The sequence below is a fragment of the Lepisosteus oculatus genome, chromosome 13 (assembly GCF_040954835.1).
Source record: "Lepisosteus oculatus isolate fLepOcu1 chromosome 13, fLepOcu1.hap2, whole genome shotgun sequence".
Classification (NCBI taxonomy): Eukaryota; Metazoa; Chordata; class Actinopteri; order Semionotiformes; family Lepisosteidae; genus Lepisosteus; species Lepisosteus oculatus.
The window spans coordinates 21,084,417-21,103,275 of record NC_090708.1 but is presented as its reverse complement, the minus strand read 5'-3'; the positions used below and the strand labels follow the sequence as shown (position 1 = coordinate 21,103,275).

The following is an 18,859-nucleotide window of genomic DNA, read 5'->3' as shown; positions in this document are numbered from 1 at the left end:
CACGTTTGCTGGCTTTTGAGCTTTTGTAACATGGGGAGGGGGGTCTGGACATGTGCAAGATAAACTGGGGAGCTCCAGAGACATGTTGGCAGAGAGCAGCCCTCCAAGTGCGGGTGCTACTGTGTGCTCCCACTGGCGGCAAGCTGCCTGTTCAGACGTCCAGTCAAAGTTTTACTTGTCGAACAATTTTGTCGCAGCCTTGAGAGCAATCGCTGTCAGGTGTTTTGTTTCAGCAAGAATTATTTTTTCCCTTGGCCGGCTGTGCCTCTGGCCTGCAGTCTTCTTCACAGTGGCTGGGCCGAGCGAAGAGGGGAAGCCTGCTGAGTTCCAGCACACAGCTGCTCTGTGTGCACGAGTTGCAGAAGTTGCCGATGTCACTGAAGGACAGGAAGCCTGTGCTCAGTAAATAGCTATGCTTTCCTATCTATTGCAGCCTTCCACTTCCTTCCTTTTTTCATTCCCAAGTATGACAAAAAGTTTCAAAACCTTGAAACTGAATATTGCTCAAGAACACAACGTCGGACATCCACTTGCAACAGCCCCAGCTCATGTCCTAGTATTCTGGGGCATGTTCCGTTCGACTGTTTTGTTTCGACTGTGCCCACATGGGTGTTTAACTAAGAAGTGAAAGATTTCACATTTCCATTTCTACTGTAAGCAAAGTTGTGTAACTCTTCGATCAACCCAGGATTTTAACCTGAGTCCTTAAGTGAATATGCAGATACGAATAGCAGTTACCAACCTAATTTTGCCCATTTGCTGTTTTGCCCATTTGTTGCTGTTATCTAAATGATACAAGAATCCCATCGAGCCATTTCCACTGAAATCTTTTTTTTTCCAACTTAACTTCAGCAACATGGCCAGAGTGTTCCTCCAGAGCATGTGATTCTGTGAGAAGATGGGTTAAATCTAGCAGACTGTAGTAAGGAGGATGTATGTTCTTGGTGCAGAGCTGTAGCGTTTAGGAGAGTGTGTATGTTCCAGATCTGTAGAACTACTGTATTTGTGCTCATTAATGATTGTCAGTGTGCTTACTGTGTGTATTCATCATATCTGTCTGTGTAAAGGATTATAGTATGTGTGTACTTATCACAGGCCTGTAATGTGTGTATATTTAATACAGTTTTGTAGTGTGTGTATTTATTACAGGCCTGTAGCATGTGTGTATTTATGATGGGTATGTAATGTGTATTTATGTGTTTCCATGTGTGTGTTTACAGTATGACAGGGCTGCAGTGTGTGCGTATTCATAACTGTGTGTCAGTGTGCATGCTTTTATGACAGGCCTGCAGTATGTGTGTATTTATGCCAGGGATGTAATTTGTCTTTATGACAGGTCTGCAGTGTGTGTGTTTATGACAGCGTGTCCGTGTGTGCATATTTCTGACAGTGCGTGAGTGTGCGTGTATTTATGACAGGGCTGCAGTGTGTGAGTGTCTTGTGTTTGATACAGAGCTGAGGTGAGCGTGGGTGGTGTGTATATGGCAGGGCTGGGGGAGCTGGTGTGGTTCTCATGGCTGAGCTCCGATCTGTGTGTCCTCTCTTTCCTCCAGTGCAGCTGAAGGAGGGATGTAGCAGAACTGCTCGAGTGTGCAGCAGGGCAGGAAGGGTGTGAGCACCCTGCGGTTTCCTCCCCAGTGGTATCTGCTAATCAAACCAAGCGGTGGAATGAGAGGTAAAGGGGTGTGTGAGCAAAAGAGGCTTTGCGGTCTGTAGCAACTTCTGCCTGTGCGAAAGCTAGCATACCATTTTTCTGGGGTAGCCATATTTTTTTATCAGAAGAACCATACCCTCGAACCAGAGCACTTGCATTTTTAGATGCAGTACGTGCATGTATATATATGGGTATAAATAGAGGTGGATATGTGAAGAAATGTAAATGCTTATAAACGGTTTTACTGTGCAATGATTGTTGCCATGGCTAATGTGTACAGGGGGGCCAACGTATTGAAAGGCACAAAAATGCAGTTTCTTTCGTGAATAGGAGAAAGGCAACGTTACCAGGTAAAAGAAAACAATCTTACAATTTTACTTCCATCTTGTCATCTTTTGATTAAGTAATCGATAATGCCACATAAGGAAAAGGCGATATTATACTTCACCAATATATCTTGAAATAGGACACTTTCGGCAAATAAGAGTCGCATACTGTATGAAGACGTATTGATTGTGTAACGGTACACAAGGATGTTTCAGCAGATTTAAAAAAAAATGAGCAGGAATTTGTCATTCGCACCTGCAGACTTCGTTTCTAGAAATCCTTCTCTTGCTCCTCAAGCCCAGCCATCCTCCACTTGTCCCACTGCAGGGCCCACAATGCCTTGCAGGAGAGCCAGCTTCAGCTTGGAAGAGTGGTGTTCGCAGTGAAGTCACAGTGCTTCTCAGTGCAGCTCTGAAGTAGGTTAATTAATTGCCATCCAGAGAACAAAACACTAGAAGGACATTTTATAATCCACGCACAGCCCAGGTCAATGTCTTGTGTTACTAGAAATGTTACATTTAATACGAGGGCACAAAGTACACCTGAAGAAGGCTCCACGGCCGAGACGTTGTGTTTTCTTTCTTCTTTTTTTTCAGCATGGAATAAACCTATTACTTTTTCCTTTGCAGCCTAAGCATGCTGACGCAGCTACCCACCTGAACTTTTTAGACACAGGCTTTTAAACACATAGACAAAATGTCCATTCTGACGTATAGCTGTTTGGCAATGTCACATACTCCTTCTAATCAGTTGCACCAGAACTGAATCAGAGTCCAACAACAGTTTCTTTCTTAACACAAAGTAACTGTGCCTGACTGAATTCCACATGTGCCTCTCTCCATCAGCCAAAGAATACCCAGGTAACACTGTTCCCTGCTAACACTGATTTCAGTCCTTGGGAATCCAGGATTCAGGATAAGAATGTAGCGCTGGCTCAAACCAGAGATGTGTGGACTCTTCACTGGCAGATCTGATTGGAAACCTCCAATTCCCTTGGTTTCTCACGGCTTTCCACTGCCCAGAGAAAGGTTAATTGGCCTGCTTGACATATCAGGACATATCAGAAGCAACCAGCTCAAAAAACCTTGCCTACAGGTTTCAGCGTTAGGCTAAAGGCCCTTTTTGGTAACAGAAATCGTAGCAGTATTGTTCATCTCTCTTGGTGTCACGAAGTACAGATGTTTAGAAAATAAACAGCTGTCCTAATAAGCATGCTGGACACCAATCTAATAGTCTTACTACTTTTGACTAGCTACTGGAGTTTATTCAAGTTGGACGGTATTGAACCGAGACAGTATTCTGAATGTGGTGTATCATCATATCCCTATTTCTGAAGAGAACGTTTTTTTATCTTCCTTATTTATCAAATACCAATTAGTTTATCCAAATAAAACCATAACTTTCATGTAAGGAAGTGGGGTTTATTCAGTTTTTACTTAATGTTTTTGCACTTTATAAAGAAAGACCCATTGTCCGTGGACAGACATTATTAACCTCTGCTGCACAGAGCAAAAATGCACTGGCTCAAGCTGCGACCAGCCTAGACCTGAAACAGGGCAACTAGCTACTGGTCACAGGAGCCGAGATAATCACATTTTGTTAGACATCTGTCTCATCCTTTGAAGAAAGTAAGCAATCGCAGTTAATGATCGATACATTTTTCTCTTTCAAAGGCAGGCTCGCCTGAGCTCCCCTAGCAGACAAAAACAGCCAACTATCGGTGAACAACGTTGAGCACGCTTCTAGTGGCGAGCTGGAAGCGCCTTTAAAATACGATGTGGTTTTTGGATAACTTGAGAGAAAGAACGAACAAACAACAGGAACGAAAACAGTGGTTTTCTTCTGACCCCGCTCTGCGAACCTTTCATGATCTTGGCAGTTCATGTGACTTGGTTTCCGCTGCCTGCCTGCTTCCGCAGATACTAATTTAATCCTTGCAGAAAAATCAAGCAGCCGTAGCCCAGCTTTGATAGTGAACTTATACTACGGCGGACAGAGGTGTGCAAGGAGCAGCTGAAGTCAGAGGCACCATGGTAGCGCGACGATCTGCCAGGGACATAAAAGGAGGTTAAAGCGATCCACCCACGTAAGTGCAAGCAATGAGTAGTAACGATAATGACAATTCCGAAGCTTTTGCTCTTCGCGGAGCGCGCTTGTTGCCTCGCGCTGCGGTGTTGACCGACTCAATTATTTGAGGAATTTGCATGTCAACTCACGAGCCGCGACCACTGAGCGAGTTTTGCAAGACCGCCTAGGGCCAAAGTCTCTTCGGTTCAATCGTAGAAATCGTAGCCTTAACAAGATCGGTTTTAATTAAGCAGGACCGGCTACGAGCTATCGTTTAGGTAGCGATTGCTTTTGCATGTGTTTTTCTTTTTATTTTAAATATTGTCATGAGAAAGATACTCATCGGTGTTATTCCAGAAATGAATGAACAAAGGATGGTTCGCTTCTGTGGAGCGCACACTTTGTAAGGAAACCTGGCCTGAGAGAAATGTGGTTATAACGGTTGTTTCTGTAGCTAGCAATACTAGCAGTGGAGGTAATCAGGGGTTTCTGTGTTCACAAAGCATGACTAATTCATAGAGTGCCCGACCTAACTGTTTCAAAGTAAAGCTTCAAAGGACGGGCCAGGGAAAAAAATTAAAATAATTTAACATCGTGGAGCCATTTAGAAAGTGCTTGCACTTTTAATATGATTAACAACTGCTTACAGCGTCTTTTCTTCTGTAAAAAACACTGCTCTTTCGACAGGCAGTCCCTCACACACAGGACGCTTACTTTTTCGATTCAATGGTGGAAACGTCTTTATCTTGATCAGTCATTTCTGCATAGCTTTTAATTGTGGTTGAAAAAAATGTGGAAGGTTAGCAGAAAAAATCACTTGCAAGAATACAAGAGAACCTTGCTTTGGCTGGCTGAAGGGAGGCTCTGTCAGAATGACATTATCAGGCACCGAGACTAAAGGCCATCATTTTAAAGACTAAGTCAAGACTAAAGGCCGTCCATTTAAAGACTAAGTCAAAACTAAAGGCCGTCCATTTAAAGACTAAAACAAGACTAAAGGCCATCAATTTAAAGACTAAGACAACACTAAAGCCAGTTGCAGCCAGTGAAACGTCAGATTCTCAAGCTGAATCGTTTTCTTCCACATGAAATCTGTTTTGAAAATTGTGAAACGGCATCTTCATTCTCTTGATTTTGTTACAGAAAGACAAAAATGTCCTTAGAATAAGTTATATGAGCTTGGCTAGTCAGCTGGGGGTCTGGAGTACAATAATTAACATTAATTGGCTCAGTTTGAAATATTTCAGATTTTCACAAGAGTATTTTATTTACCCAAATAAATAATTGACTCAACTACATTAGGTGCGTCTTCTGATTTTTTGCGATGTTGATTTCTTCTTTGTGCAGTTTGTTTTCTTGGCTTCATCAGTTGCGGGAGTTGTAATTTGCATCTCTTTCTGTATTGTAATTTGTGCTCTTTATAAGATGGAGACCTCTTTAAGATTGTCCAACAACCAAGCAGAAGAAAGACTAGTATTATTATTCTTTGGTTTCATCCTTGCAATTCTAGATAAAATCCCTGGAAAACATATTTGAACGATCCTTTTACTTTTTCAAGCAGTCGGGAAATCCCGAGCCAAGCTGAAACAAAGACTTGAAGCCTGACCTTTGCAGAACGTAAACTGTAATTCTGCGAAATAGTCAGTTCTTTCACAGGGGCTTACACATGTACCATACACCACCAGCAGGGGTCACTGGGGGCACCTGCAGCCTATGCCCCTTCAGCTGTGTGTGCATAAGATATCTTTGGGGTCCCGACAGCCTACAGTATAACTGAGATCCTCTACCAAATCACACCCTACTCCTCCCAGTGACTGGCTCCAGTGTACTCCAGTGACTAGCGTGCTACGGAACACCTCTTTCTACTCAGTCAGAAATACACAGTACCCCTGGTAAAAAAAGCCTTATGTTACATTCACTCCATGATGACAGTTTAACACAAATCAATCCAACAAAGTCTGTAACACATTTGTGTGCACTCCACTGCTGTAACCAATAAAAGAGTCACTCAAAGAGCAGATCCAGTGGACCAGACACAGTTTCCAGCTTGAGTTTTGTTGTTAGCTCGGTGTTCTAAAATGGTGCTCAGAGCAGGAGACTGCATGGGCTTTGATATCCTTGTTTTGCTGAGCAACAGCAACTCCTGGGAGCTGCCAGGCTCCGGCCTAATTTCAGCGCTGCCAGGTAGCGACATACCTCCCCTTCCATCAGTGCTCACTCTGGAGCAGCTGCGGTGTCACATGACGACTGGTTCTGGCACGTGGGCTGGAGACATGCCCACTGAGGTCCTTCTTCTTTCTTTGTAGAACAGGGGCTGTGATGTTCCATCAATCTGATCAACAATGGATGATCACAGACTGGGTGGGGGGATTGTAGTTGAGCGTTCAGAGACTTTTTAGAAGGTTGGGCCAAAGGACGATTCTGTTCATTAGCTTAATTATCTGATAATGCGAACTGATAATTAATGTCATAAAGCTGGAGCAGGAAAGCGATCTCCAAGCATTTGGGATTCCCAGTGTCAGCTCTTGTGCCCATTATCAGTAAGGACAAGATACATGGTGCTGCCATTAGGCTCCCTTACAGTCAGGAAGAAAGAAGGTGCTTTAAGAACAAGCTAATTGTAAGATATTTAAGGGCTGTGCTGAGACTGACAGCCAAAGACATTCAAAGTGAAATGACAGCAAGTTGGATCAGGGGGATCCCATTTCAATCACAGAGTGAGTATTGCATGTTAAAGATCTCAATGTTCATAGGCCAAGGAAAAAAGACATTCTTGGGAACACTTCAGAGTGACAGTCCTTTCAAGGCAGCAAAATGGCATCTAAGTGATGGATATGATGTCTTGTCAAATGGTTTGTCCAGTGATGCACCAAGGACGTTTAGGTCTCTTTTAAGCACCAGCACCTGAAAAGCGGGAAGAAGCAGTTAGGTTGGTACAAATAGCCTAGTATGAGTTGTTAACAAATTGCTTAAAGCTAATCTGGACTGAAAACCAATAGACACCAAATGCCCAACAGAGCCCTGATGCACATGGTTAGATGGGTACCATAGCATACATTGCCAAAAACACTGGTCCAGCATCTGAAACCATCTGTGGCAAAAGTTGGTTTAAAGCTCAACTAGATGTTTCAAACACATTCAAATCTACTTTTGAATGATTCAAGAACAATGATATTGAGTTTTTTTTAATCACCCAGTAAAAACAAATCTCAGTCTGAATCTGATTGCAAATTGCAGTTTTTGCACTAGAGAAGTTGCTCAAAATTTTAACAAAGTGTAACAACTTGGCACTGAAGAACTTTCAAAAACATCACTCCACAAGTTTGTTTATAAATATCCTAATTGTTGTAATGTTTTTAATATAGTATTAGGATCATCTTTGTTTTTTTTGTCAGGACAAAAACAATTTTTTTGTTTCCCTATTTACAAAGACTAAATACTTGCAAAAATTGTTTGTTTAAGTTTAAGACATTTATAAACCTTACACCGTATATATGCATTGGAGTATAAATTGAGCTATGTAAACCTCTCACCAAAACGTCTAGAAATATGTCTATAACTTTAATGTCACATCTGTTTCAAAACTTCCAAAACAGAGTACTGTGTTTTCAGCATGGTATTTACACCAGACAGGCTATAGAGTTATTCCACGGGGTTCTCCGTCTCAGAAAGAGTCAAATGGAAAAAACAAAGCTCAGCACTCAGTCAGGTAGAAAGAGGAACTGAGAAGTGGGACACCCATGTATTTTCAGCCCAGGCTAGATGGGTTAGAGTAGAGGTATGGCAGTAATGAATCTGCAATATTAAACACAAAAAGAACAAGCCCATATTTGGATATTTTTCAGCCTTTGCAGCTCCAGATTGTGTCAGATTTTGATTTTCCTGCAAAAAGGAATATTTGAGCCCATTAGCACAACACAAAAGTTCTTCAAGATAAATGTTGCCTTCGGCTGACAAGAGAAGAAGCACATTTCCAAAAGCTGTTTCTGCATTTTTGCTGGAATTGATTACATACATTATATATAAAGATGTAGCATTGTACTGTAATACATCATATATTTATGAATCAATACAGAGAAACAGAATTATATTATGATTCTTACTGTTTTTAATTTCAGTTTGAACTGGTGTCAGCAAGAATGTGACGTTTACAAAATACAGATAAATTGTACAGATAAATTACAATTTTACAGATAAATTAGCTTCATATGGCACTGCTGGTGTCTTTACAGAGATCTGAACCCAGTGTGGAAGAAGTGCTTCCATATAATTATTAAATTCATCACAGCACTATAGTTCTAGACGGCAGTTCAAAGTTACATTATTAAAATTAATGTTCCTCTCAGTGCGAAAAAAATAAATTTCTTGAGTGCACTCTGTTATATAGTATATAGAGCGTATTTTTAAAATGCAGCAAAATGAGCACTGAAAGATGTTTACATTAAATGTAATTTAAGAAAAATGCTGATTTTTTTTTTTTGTGTCAGCACATGAAAGATATTAAAAGCTTTTTTCTTCTGTCCAGCTTTGGTAGAAAAGGGAATGTGAGGTGTTTCAACGTACTTGAATAACTAAGATAAAAAATGAAAAATACAGGTGCAGACATGCAAATGAAAGTAGAAAATAGAAGTGTTTGATCAGATCCATTTTAAAATGTTTAGATTAAAATATTTTTTTTCTGTGCAATACAAAATTGTGTCATATATATATAATATATTTGTATTGTAATTAATATCCTGATAGTTATTAAAAACTGATTTTTTTTCCAAATTCCCAGACATGATTTGAATAGCAGTAGTCTTGAACAATAATGAATCGGATTTTCCATTGTGGGCACATTTCACAGTTTTCACATTTCACATTTAATTCTGATCCATCTGCTACTGTATGTGAAGGGCAGATAGCCCCCAGGGAAAGTTAGGTCCAGACTTGTATCGGGTTCTATATTTATGGCTGACAGGAAAGATTTTTAACTTTAAAAGTAATACTTAAATGTTAAACAAAAACCTTTATTGAAAAAAAAAACAATACAATTTAACAAACATTTTACCAATATCAGTTGCTCTTGTTTTATGCAGTCTATGGTGTACATTACAATCTGTTACTTTACTGAAAGTAATAAAATAGATTACTTTCAGTATTCCAGGTGGAATTTTAGTTTGGTAGAATTTTTACATTTTATTTTTTCTTGAATTTAGTTACATTTCTCAATGCAATATTTCTCAAGGGGATCAATTTTTCCTCTTAACATGTACTAAAGCTATAGAAATAAAAATGTGCAGTGCCTCAACTGTAATTGTTTACAGATTGTTTTGTTCAAGTATTATTCAGTTTCCACATAAGGAAATTTACATAAGGTATCTACTTAAGGAAATACTTTTAATCTTATCTGGGGTTGATAAGCTTATTTATATAGTTCCTTTTTATACAATCTTTTTTTTTCATAAAAGTGGATGATTCTAGTAAAGTTTTGTCACTCTGCTGTAGGTAACATTAAGGCTTTCCATATACTACGTACAGCCACATAGTGACAGAAGTATATTTGCAATTAAAATGCATAATGTACGGTGTTAGTGAAATGTTTGTACAGAATTAAAGAAAAATGTTTTCCTTCAAGCTGAATTTCTCATTACTTGGATGGTGTATATGTGCAGCTGATGAAAAAAAATTGCTCCCGGCCCCTGTGTTTTCCACTTAAACATGTTGAGTATCATAAAGTATTAAAAGCAAAACAATTTGGAAAAAGTAGTCTATTTTCATTCATTACGTGCTAAGTTTCACTTGACATATGCATGCATTTTTAAAGCAGCAAATAATACAGTAATTTTGGTAACGTTTGCCAAATTTACACCTTCATTTTAAAACTACAGGAATGCAGCATAGTTTTCATGCACGTAATGCTGTTACAGAAGACAATGAACAGCCCTGAGACCTATTTAGAGACACTGATCTTTATTATAACATGCAGACTCTGGTAGGCTACTTACTTCATTATGTAAAACTCTGTATTAGGCTAGCAAATAACTAGTTCAGGTGTGTAACTGCGTCAGCATGTGTAGGCTGCAAAGGAAAAAAAGAAAGAGATTTATTCCATGCTGAAAAGAGAAGAAAAAAAACACAACGTTTCGGCCGTGGAAGCTGACACGCCTCAGAAGCCCTCACACCTGAAGGCTCCATGGCCAAAATGTTGTGTTTTCTTTCTGCTCTTTTCAGCATGGAATAAACCTATTACTTTTTCCTTAGCAAATAACTAGGCAAACACTCATCCTTACATCACAGCACACTAAGCTAAATATTGCTGATACAGCATTCCTTTTTTATTTTGACAGCATCTCTATACCTGCATGTAAGGAGCAGCATTCTTCTGTAAGATAAATTATCTTTAACTTTAACTTTAGTTGCTTCTGATAAATTCTGTGTGCCTTGTTTTACAGTGAGGAGTTTATAGATCTTACTTAGTGATCATATTCTGTGAGTCAGCTAGCAGCCCTTTCATCCAAATGATTTTTAAAAAAATAAAAAATTATTGAGTGCCTCAGTGGATAGAAACGTTTTGTTAGTCAGGCATAAGTTATTCTGCATCAGTGGAATATGCTGTATAATGTGATGACTCATATATAGGAGTCTGAAAGTTTTCCATATTAACATTCCCCATATCTTCAGTTCATATTTTCCTGGATTCACATTTTGTTACCCTGCATAAAATATTTAATTCCAGTCACTTCAGTAAAGGCACTGCTGTATACATGGCTCTCCGTGTGAGTGTAATTTATTTTAAATTGAATTATCTGGTAAGATAAACAAATAAAAAAAATAACTTTACGACTTTCTATTGTAATTTTGTTAACACTTTGTTAGGACTTCATAAAGTGTTAATTCCTCTGTGTTACTGAACCTTTCCATAAAGTTTTTGCTTTTAATGTCAAACAAGGGCATAGACAGATGAGAACAACAGTAAGATTAGCTCGGTGCTGAGGAAGGACATTCTATTTAAGTAGTGCATTAGCAAAAAGAATCATCCTGAAGTGACTGGAATGCTGAGAAGAACTCAAAGTCCCATCACCCTGCCTACTAGATTTTTCTGTTGGTGTGGGTGCCTATGCACCAGTTCTTAACAGGCTTCCTCAGTTCCTTTTGTAGTGTTCTGGAGCGCAATCAGAAATCTCTCTCTGTGTCCTTCCTCAGATTTCTCTCCCTCTGCATCTTCACTCAGAGCTCTTTCTCTGTATGTCCTCACTCAGAGCTCTCTCTCAAATTCACAGAGCTTTATTGGCATGATGAGTAAATTACTAAGAAGGAGGAATTAACAGAAATCATATAAAACATAATGATGAGACTTTATTACTGTGCTCACTGTCTGCCCCCAAGGCTATGACAGGAGATCACATACTGGGCTGCCAGCTCTATTGGCAGCCCAGTATGTAATGTAGCCCTCTATGAATTGGCTACATTACTCTGCTCTCCTCCCCACTGATAGCTGATGTGTGGTGAGCGTTCTGGCGCACTATGGCTGCCGTCGCATCATCCAGGTGGATGCTGCACATTGGTGGTGGTGGAGGGGATCCCCATTACCTGTAAAGCGCTTTGAGTGGAGTGTCCAGAAAAGCGCTATATAAGTGTAAGCAATTATTATTATTATTATTGAATTACCAGCTTTCTGTGTCCTCACTCAGAGCTCTCTCTTTCTATCCACAGTGATGGTTCTAAGATGCCGGTTCTGCACTACATACTCTGCCTGCTGTGTCTCACTCTCGGTCAACACTGGAACATACTGACCTCAGCTTCCATTTATCCCCATCATGTCTGCTGCAAACTGGTATGTACCTAGCCACCTTCTCAGGAGGCACTAAGTTCTGGGTAAAGTATGATAGTGGCTGAAAAGTGATGGGTCAATCCTCAAATATATGTACTGAATTCAAGAGAAAGTTGCAGTGGGTTTGTATCTGTGATCAATGGGGTTTGTGTCTGTGATAGTGACTTCTGTTATTTCGAACAGAACAATGTAATGTAAAGTGTGGTGGCACAGTGGTTAGCATTCTTGCCTCACAACGGTGAGGTCCCTGGTGTGACTTTGCGTGTTTGGGTCTGTGTGTGCTCTGGTATCCTGTCCAGTTACTCGATAGGATAGGCTCTGGATCCCCTGCAACCCTATGCTGGATAAAGCAATTAGAAAAAGAATGGATGGATTTCATAATGTGTAGGATTACAATGCATATTAAGAAAAGCCAAGTTTATCACTCTAATTCGTAGGAGGGACATTTTTGGAATGTGTCCAGCAGCCATTTCACCCTGCAACTCACAACTGGCAACCCACTGAAGCTCAGCAGGTGTGAGCCTGGTCAGTACCTGGAAAACTAAGGTTGCTGCCGGAAGAGGTGTTAGTGGGGCCAGCAGGGGGCGCTCACCCTGCGGTCTGTGGGGGTCTGAATGCCCCAGTATAGTTACGGGGACACTATACTGTAAAAAAAGGCGCCATCCTTCGGATGAGACGTAAAACCGAGGTCCTGACTCTCTGTGGTCATTAAAAATCCCAGGGCATTTCTCGAAAACAGTAGGGGTGTAACCCCGGCATCCTGGCCCAAATTTCCAATTAGCCTTTACCAATCATGGCCTCCTAATAATCCCCATCTCTGAATTGGCTTCATTACTCTGCTCTCCTCCCCACTGATAGCTGATGTGTGGTGAGCGTACTGGCGAACTATGGCTGCCGTTGCATCATCCAAGTGGATACTGCACATTGGTGGTGGTGGAGGAGAGTCCCCATTACCTGTAAAGTGACTTTGAGTGGAGTGTCCAGAAAAGTGCTATATAAGTGTAAGCAATTATTAATTATTATTATTATTATTATTATTATTATTATTATTATTATTATTATTATTATTATTATTATTAAAGAACATCATTAGTGCTTCAACAAGGCTCATTCAGTAAATAACTTCCTCTCAGGAGACAGGAGATCCTTTTTAAGCTGATTTAATGTACTGTACTTTACAGGAATAGCTGGGACTGGATGAGAAGGTAGTACCAGCCGTGAAACCTTTGCTAAAATGGAAACCAGACTGGCTTGTGTTTTGCGCTGCAGTGTAATAAGAATTAGGTGGCTTGATGATGTGAATCCTAACCCTTTTGAGCTTGTACAGGTTTTGGAGTGGCATGTCAGGCGATATAATAACTGTCAGTTCCAAATTGGAGCCGAACATACAATTGACAATTGCAAATTTGAAAGAAAGAAGAAAACTAACTATACTCATTAAGGTCATTTCATTTTTTTCTGAAGTGTGACAAGCTCTACATTTATGCTGCAAGGTTTGTAGTGCCTCATTATATTATCAGTGGCAGTGGCACATTGCAAACTGTAGTGAGAAGTATAAAATGTTCAATTTCTTATGTTTTCTTTTTATTTACTTATTGGGTTTCTGAATATTGATTAATTAAACATGCTAGCAACAAAACTAGCCAAATGTCTTAAAGGGCAGCCAGGGGGAATTGTCTGAGGGGAACTGAATAAAAACTCTGAAGCCCACTGCTGAAGATTTGTGCATTGTACCTTGTGCAAAGTCAGGAATCTAACTGAAAACAAAATCAGAGAAGCTCGGAGGTCTCAGATGAGTGTAGGATGCCTCTAGAAAATGGAGAAATGTGAACAATGAAATGTTAACAAAAGAGATTCAAAGGCACTTCATGACAACAGGAGGAACAGAAAAGAAGAATGAAGTGGGGAAATGTCCTAAAGCAGTAGCCTCCTACACAGTCCTACACAGACTAAGGCTCGTTGCAGTTTGGCCTTTCTTTTAGTTTTGTAACTTTAGGAATAAATATGTAAGGAGAAATTAATTGATCATAAGATACAGGCAAATCCAATGTTTGAAGCTAGAGCATATTTTTAAACCAAGATCAGTTTCTGCCTTAACCAGATGAAAAAGTGTAGGAGTCTGCCTACGTGTTTTCGTGTGTGCAGTCACGGAGTTCCTATTTGCCAGACAAGAGGTAACAAAAATCACAAAATTGGCGTTTCCAAGGCGGGTGGGTATGACAAATAATAGGCAAACCTATTTTTTTTTGTTTAAACAATAATTGGCTTTATGAATCCAGTTGATAACGGCAGATAAAACTCACACTTTCCTGAAATACAAGATGCGTTTGTGACCCTCATATATGCAAATTAAAGATAAAATCCTGAGATTCTGACACCACTGGCCTTGTTTAATCCTTCAACTCTGGTCACGCACTGCCTCATGGGACACAGAGACAGATGTTCTATTCCTCGCTTTCAGAAAGTGAGTTAATGTGCTTTACCCACACCATCAACCAGCAACAGGTACTGTATGAACGGATAAATACACAATAGAAGCCAAAGAAGTGTACAGAGTGTGAAGACGTGAGACCCTAGCTATAGGTAATGAGATTAAAGCAGGCAAAGGCAGCTTCTACAGAGGTGTGAAACCAGAGAGGGGTGCTCTCCAGGCCAGGGCTCTCTTCTAAACGTAGAGTTGTGGTGTGAAAACTGCTCTAGGTGTTAGCATTTACCAGAACGTTGTCGCGTGATGTGTCTTAATAAACGGGAAGAGACACAGCTAACCACAGCAGCACCCTTGCAAATGTGAGAATAAATACACGCCTAAATTTAATTATAGAAAACTGTTAGAAAGTTTCAGCAGAGGTTATAAATGACAAATTATCACGACATTTTACTTTGTTGTTTTGCATCCTTGACAGTACACTACAAGTGGTTACAAATGTATTCATACCCCTGGTACAATGACAACACGGTAACTGGAAGTTTTGGTGTGAGAAAAAACGCAAATGTTGAGGGAACAAAACCTGATTAAAAAAATGACTGTATGCTGTAAAAACATATCTGATCACAATAATTGCCTTTGTTTTCCAAATACACAATGTTCCAAATTATTCACATATAATCAGTACCATGTTGATGCTCATTATTTTTGATAAAATAGGTGCTTTTCAGTGGTCTTTTAATAAGTTCTCAGTAGGGAGTGTTAACCATTTAGATCTGGTGGTTGTGACAACCAATCAAGAAGACAGATCTTATCCTCCCTTAACATTTAGGCTATAGGTTTGGAGGTGTGCTTCAGTAAATACTGAAAACATCAGTTCAGCTAAGCTTCAGCTTCTTAGCAGAGGGAACCAGGTGTTTGGATACAACCTGATACACTTTAGAATTCACAATCAATTCTGACAAGGTGGCCAGGACCAGATGGATGAAAAACAGGCCCATCTCCAAACTACAAAGAAATTACGTTTCTGTGTAAAACATACCACTGATGAATCTGTCCAAAAACTCAGTTGGTGCTTCATTGTTTCATCCAACGACGGCGAAATATTCCTCCCCATTTCACTTGGGAATAAAGTCTTCTCATCAGCAATATCCCCTTAACCTTAAACTTCTAGATGATGGGCCCACAGTTAAACGTGAGATGTCTTGTGGATTTCTGATAGTCGTCACTCAATCTTGTTTCTCAGATCTTTGGCCAGTTCTCTGACTTTCCCCAAGGTGACGCAATTATGAGTGTTTTGCTTCTGTATTCGGCCTCCTTTCATACCAATTGGCAATCAAGAGACTACCAGAAGCTTCTCTTAATGTTTTGAAGTTTTGTGAAACTTAAGTAACTCAAAATATATATTTTTAATTAGCCTTTTAAAAGGGCTGAATTTGCTGCATTTCTTTAGGAGAAATATGCATGTAAACACTTCAGGTTGTCTATCAAAAAAATGTAATTTTGCTAAAACCATCTTTTAGTTGCATTGCACAATCATGGACATAAAAAACTACACCAGCGTCCAAAGAATTAGCATGACTTAAGCACTATTATAGAACTTGTTGTAATAAACATAATTATAAACCTTAATTAGGATTATTGGGTTTGGGGAAATTAATACATTTCACTGGTCAATTGATTTGTATTTGCATGTGATATTGGTCATATCAGCTCTGTTAACATCACAAGATGTATTTTAGAAACTTTGAGTTTTCAAAAATTTCCCACTGTGAACATTTTTGCAGTTAGAGAGAACAATTTGGTTTACTTTCTTAGCTACAGTGTGATCATTTTTTCTGTGCCCGACTTTGTTGTGGTTTCTTGTGATACAGTTTACTATTGTATTACTCACCAAAGCAAATGAACTGACACAAGTGTTATTTTTCTAGTTTTGATAACTGTATTTTAATCTTGTAAGAAATGGCTCTGTAACCCTTCTGTCTCTGATCAGGTGCAGCGGACCGCGGTGTGCAGTGGCTGTCAGTCGTCAGGTGTACCCCTAGACCTTCCAGAGAACATCGAGGAGCTTCGGTTGAACGACAACCACATCAGTGTGCTGAGGAACAACACACTGACGCCTTATACTCACCTCAAGATCCTGAGCTGCGCCAGAAGCAGTTTGGAGGCTGTTGAGCCAGGAGTCTTCACCAGTGCTTCTCGCATAGAAAACCTCAACTTTGCCAAAAACAACCTTCGTTCAGGCTTCCAGCAGACAGGCCAAGCTCTCCGGCTCTTGTCTGGATTGAGAATCCTGGATCTTACTCAGAATGGTCTGACTGAAGACATGGCATCTTTCCTTCTACAAAATCTAACCTCACTTGAGTACCTGTCCCTCTCCAGAAACCTCCTTCTGAGGCTTGACCAGTCCATATTCAGCAGCCTTCATCAGCTGCGAGAGTTGAACCTGGAGAGGAACATGCTTTTTGAGATCGAGGACGGAGCCTTCCACAGCTTGCAGAAGCTGCAGAGGCTCAACATGGCCTTCAACCTCCTGCCTTGCATTGCCAACTTCGGGCTCACGCAGCTAGTGGTGCTGAATCTCAGCCACAATTCCATTGAGTGGTTCATTTCCATCCCAGACATGGATGAAATCTTCCAACTGGAGACTTTAGACCTTTCGGATAACAAGTTGTTTTTCTTCCCTTTTCTTCCAAACCGCAGTCGCCTTCGGAATTTGATGCTGTCCAACAATATGTTGAGTTTTTATGAACACCTCACAAACAATAACTCTCTAGACTGGCCCACCACTGTTCAGTTTTATAATTTGAACAGCAATGTCACTAATGTTACCACAGCCAAGCTGTGGGATGAAAGCTTTTATAGCGTAACCTCATCACTGGACTTGCTGGACTTGAGCCGAAACCAAGTGCGGTACCTGCCTCCCGGTTTCTTGAATAAAATGCCTTCTTTGTCAAGGCTTAGGCTAGGAAAGAACTGTTTGGAATCCTGGGATTTAACTTCTGAGGAGATCCCAGCTTCTCTTTATGAGCTGGACCTAAGCAACAACTTGTTGACAGAGCTCCGTGCCAACCAAAGTTTCCTGCATGTGCTGCCCAACCTGACACACCTCAACCTCAGCTCTAACCATTTACAAAGAATCCCTCCCAGGGTGTTTACTGGTCTGCGCAGCCTCACCACTGTGGACCTCAGTTATAATAAAGTTGGCATCTGCTCCATGGAGAAAGAGAGCACAGACTACTCCAACTGTGCTGTGTGGAGAAATCTCAGTTCGCTGCGCCATCTCTACTTGTTAGAGTGTGACTTGCAAAAGATCCCGCCATGGGCTTTTCAGAAGACGCCAATAACACATTTGGAGCTTTCAAACAACCCAGAATTCCTACTTGAACAGGATACTTTGTTAGAGCTCAGTACAACTGTGCAACATTTGGGCCTTGGAAACACCAAGATGAAACATCTTGACTTCACCCCATGCAGAAACCTAAGGTCCCTAGATATATCCAGAAATGTCCTGAATCACCTCCCAGACTCCATACTGAGACTCAGTCTTAAGTGGTTGAACTTGAGAGACAACAAGTTGTCCACAATCCCTGTTGACCAGGCAAGAACATTAAGCCACACAGTACAGACTCTTCTCCTTGGTGGGAACCCCTTCAACTGCTGCCATCTGGCCTGGTGGACTATATTTCAGGAAACAGGGGGCATAAACATTGAGGACAGGACAGAGGTGTCATGCCTTCATTCCACACCACAGATACACAAGGTGGAACACCTTGACCCTCACATGTGTGGAAATAACAGTGAAGAACCCACTTGGGTATACATCCTGCTTTTTCTCCCAGTGTGCCTCTCTCTCCTGGGCATCTGCACTGTCTTTTATCTCTCCTTCAAGCCCACATTGTTGCCCAAGGTGATCAAGGAGAGGTGCTGGAGACCCACGCCGTATTAGCATTAAATACCTGCCGCTGCTTATGAAAGAAATAAATAAAAGTTATAGTTCCGCATAAAACCTTTGCCTGCTTTGAGTGTGTCTTCCATAACAGTGCGCTCAATTGAGAGCTACACTGCAGTGCAGACTGCCAGGCTGTTAGTGCTAAGACAAGATTCTGCTGAATCATACTTGGCTTAGCAGGAGAGCACTTAAATCCTCATTGCTTTGGTAAACAATAGAAAAGATGAAAACAGGACAGAATCGGATATGTGACCACAGCAAAAACTGTACCTTTCTGCTGAAAACAGAAGCAGGAGTTAAAATGTGCAAATTCAAAAACAAAACCAATAAATGGATAACACATCATTAAAAAAAGTGAAAATAACTGACTACTCCTTTAACTTGCTATTAGGCACAAATATTCTACACAAAAAATCACCTTCTTCGGCATTCCTAATCCACATCCTTATATTAAACCAAACCCTTGAGCCTAATATGAACTCTTCACACTAATTCAAAAAATATTACATCAGTATTCTAAAATCTATTTAGGATTTTTTTGTCCTGTTTTACTGCTGTCCTTTAAAATAATATGCATGGCAGATTCCCCCAAATACATCGGCAGATTTATTTCTGCACTAG

The 18,859-nt window shown here is 40.4% G+C and overlaps 1 protein-coding gene across 1 annotated transcript; it reads left to right on the top strand.

The window, feature by feature from the left end:
* Window positions 1–3,807: 3,807 nt before the first annotated feature.
* nrros (negative regulator of reactive oxygen species) lies at window positions 3,808–18,295 on the top strand. The gene is made up of 3 exons (XM_006637984.3): window positions 3,808–4,067; window positions 11,744–11,864; window positions 16,280–18,295. Exons 2-3 carry the CDS (start codon window positions 11,757–11,759, stop codon window positions 18,233–18,235), a joined length of 2,064 nt encoding a protein of 687 aa, XP_006638047.2. The 5' UTR covers window positions 3,808–4,067; window positions 11,744–11,756; the 3' UTR covers window positions 18,236–18,295.
* Window positions 18,296–18,859: the final 564 nt, after the last annotated feature.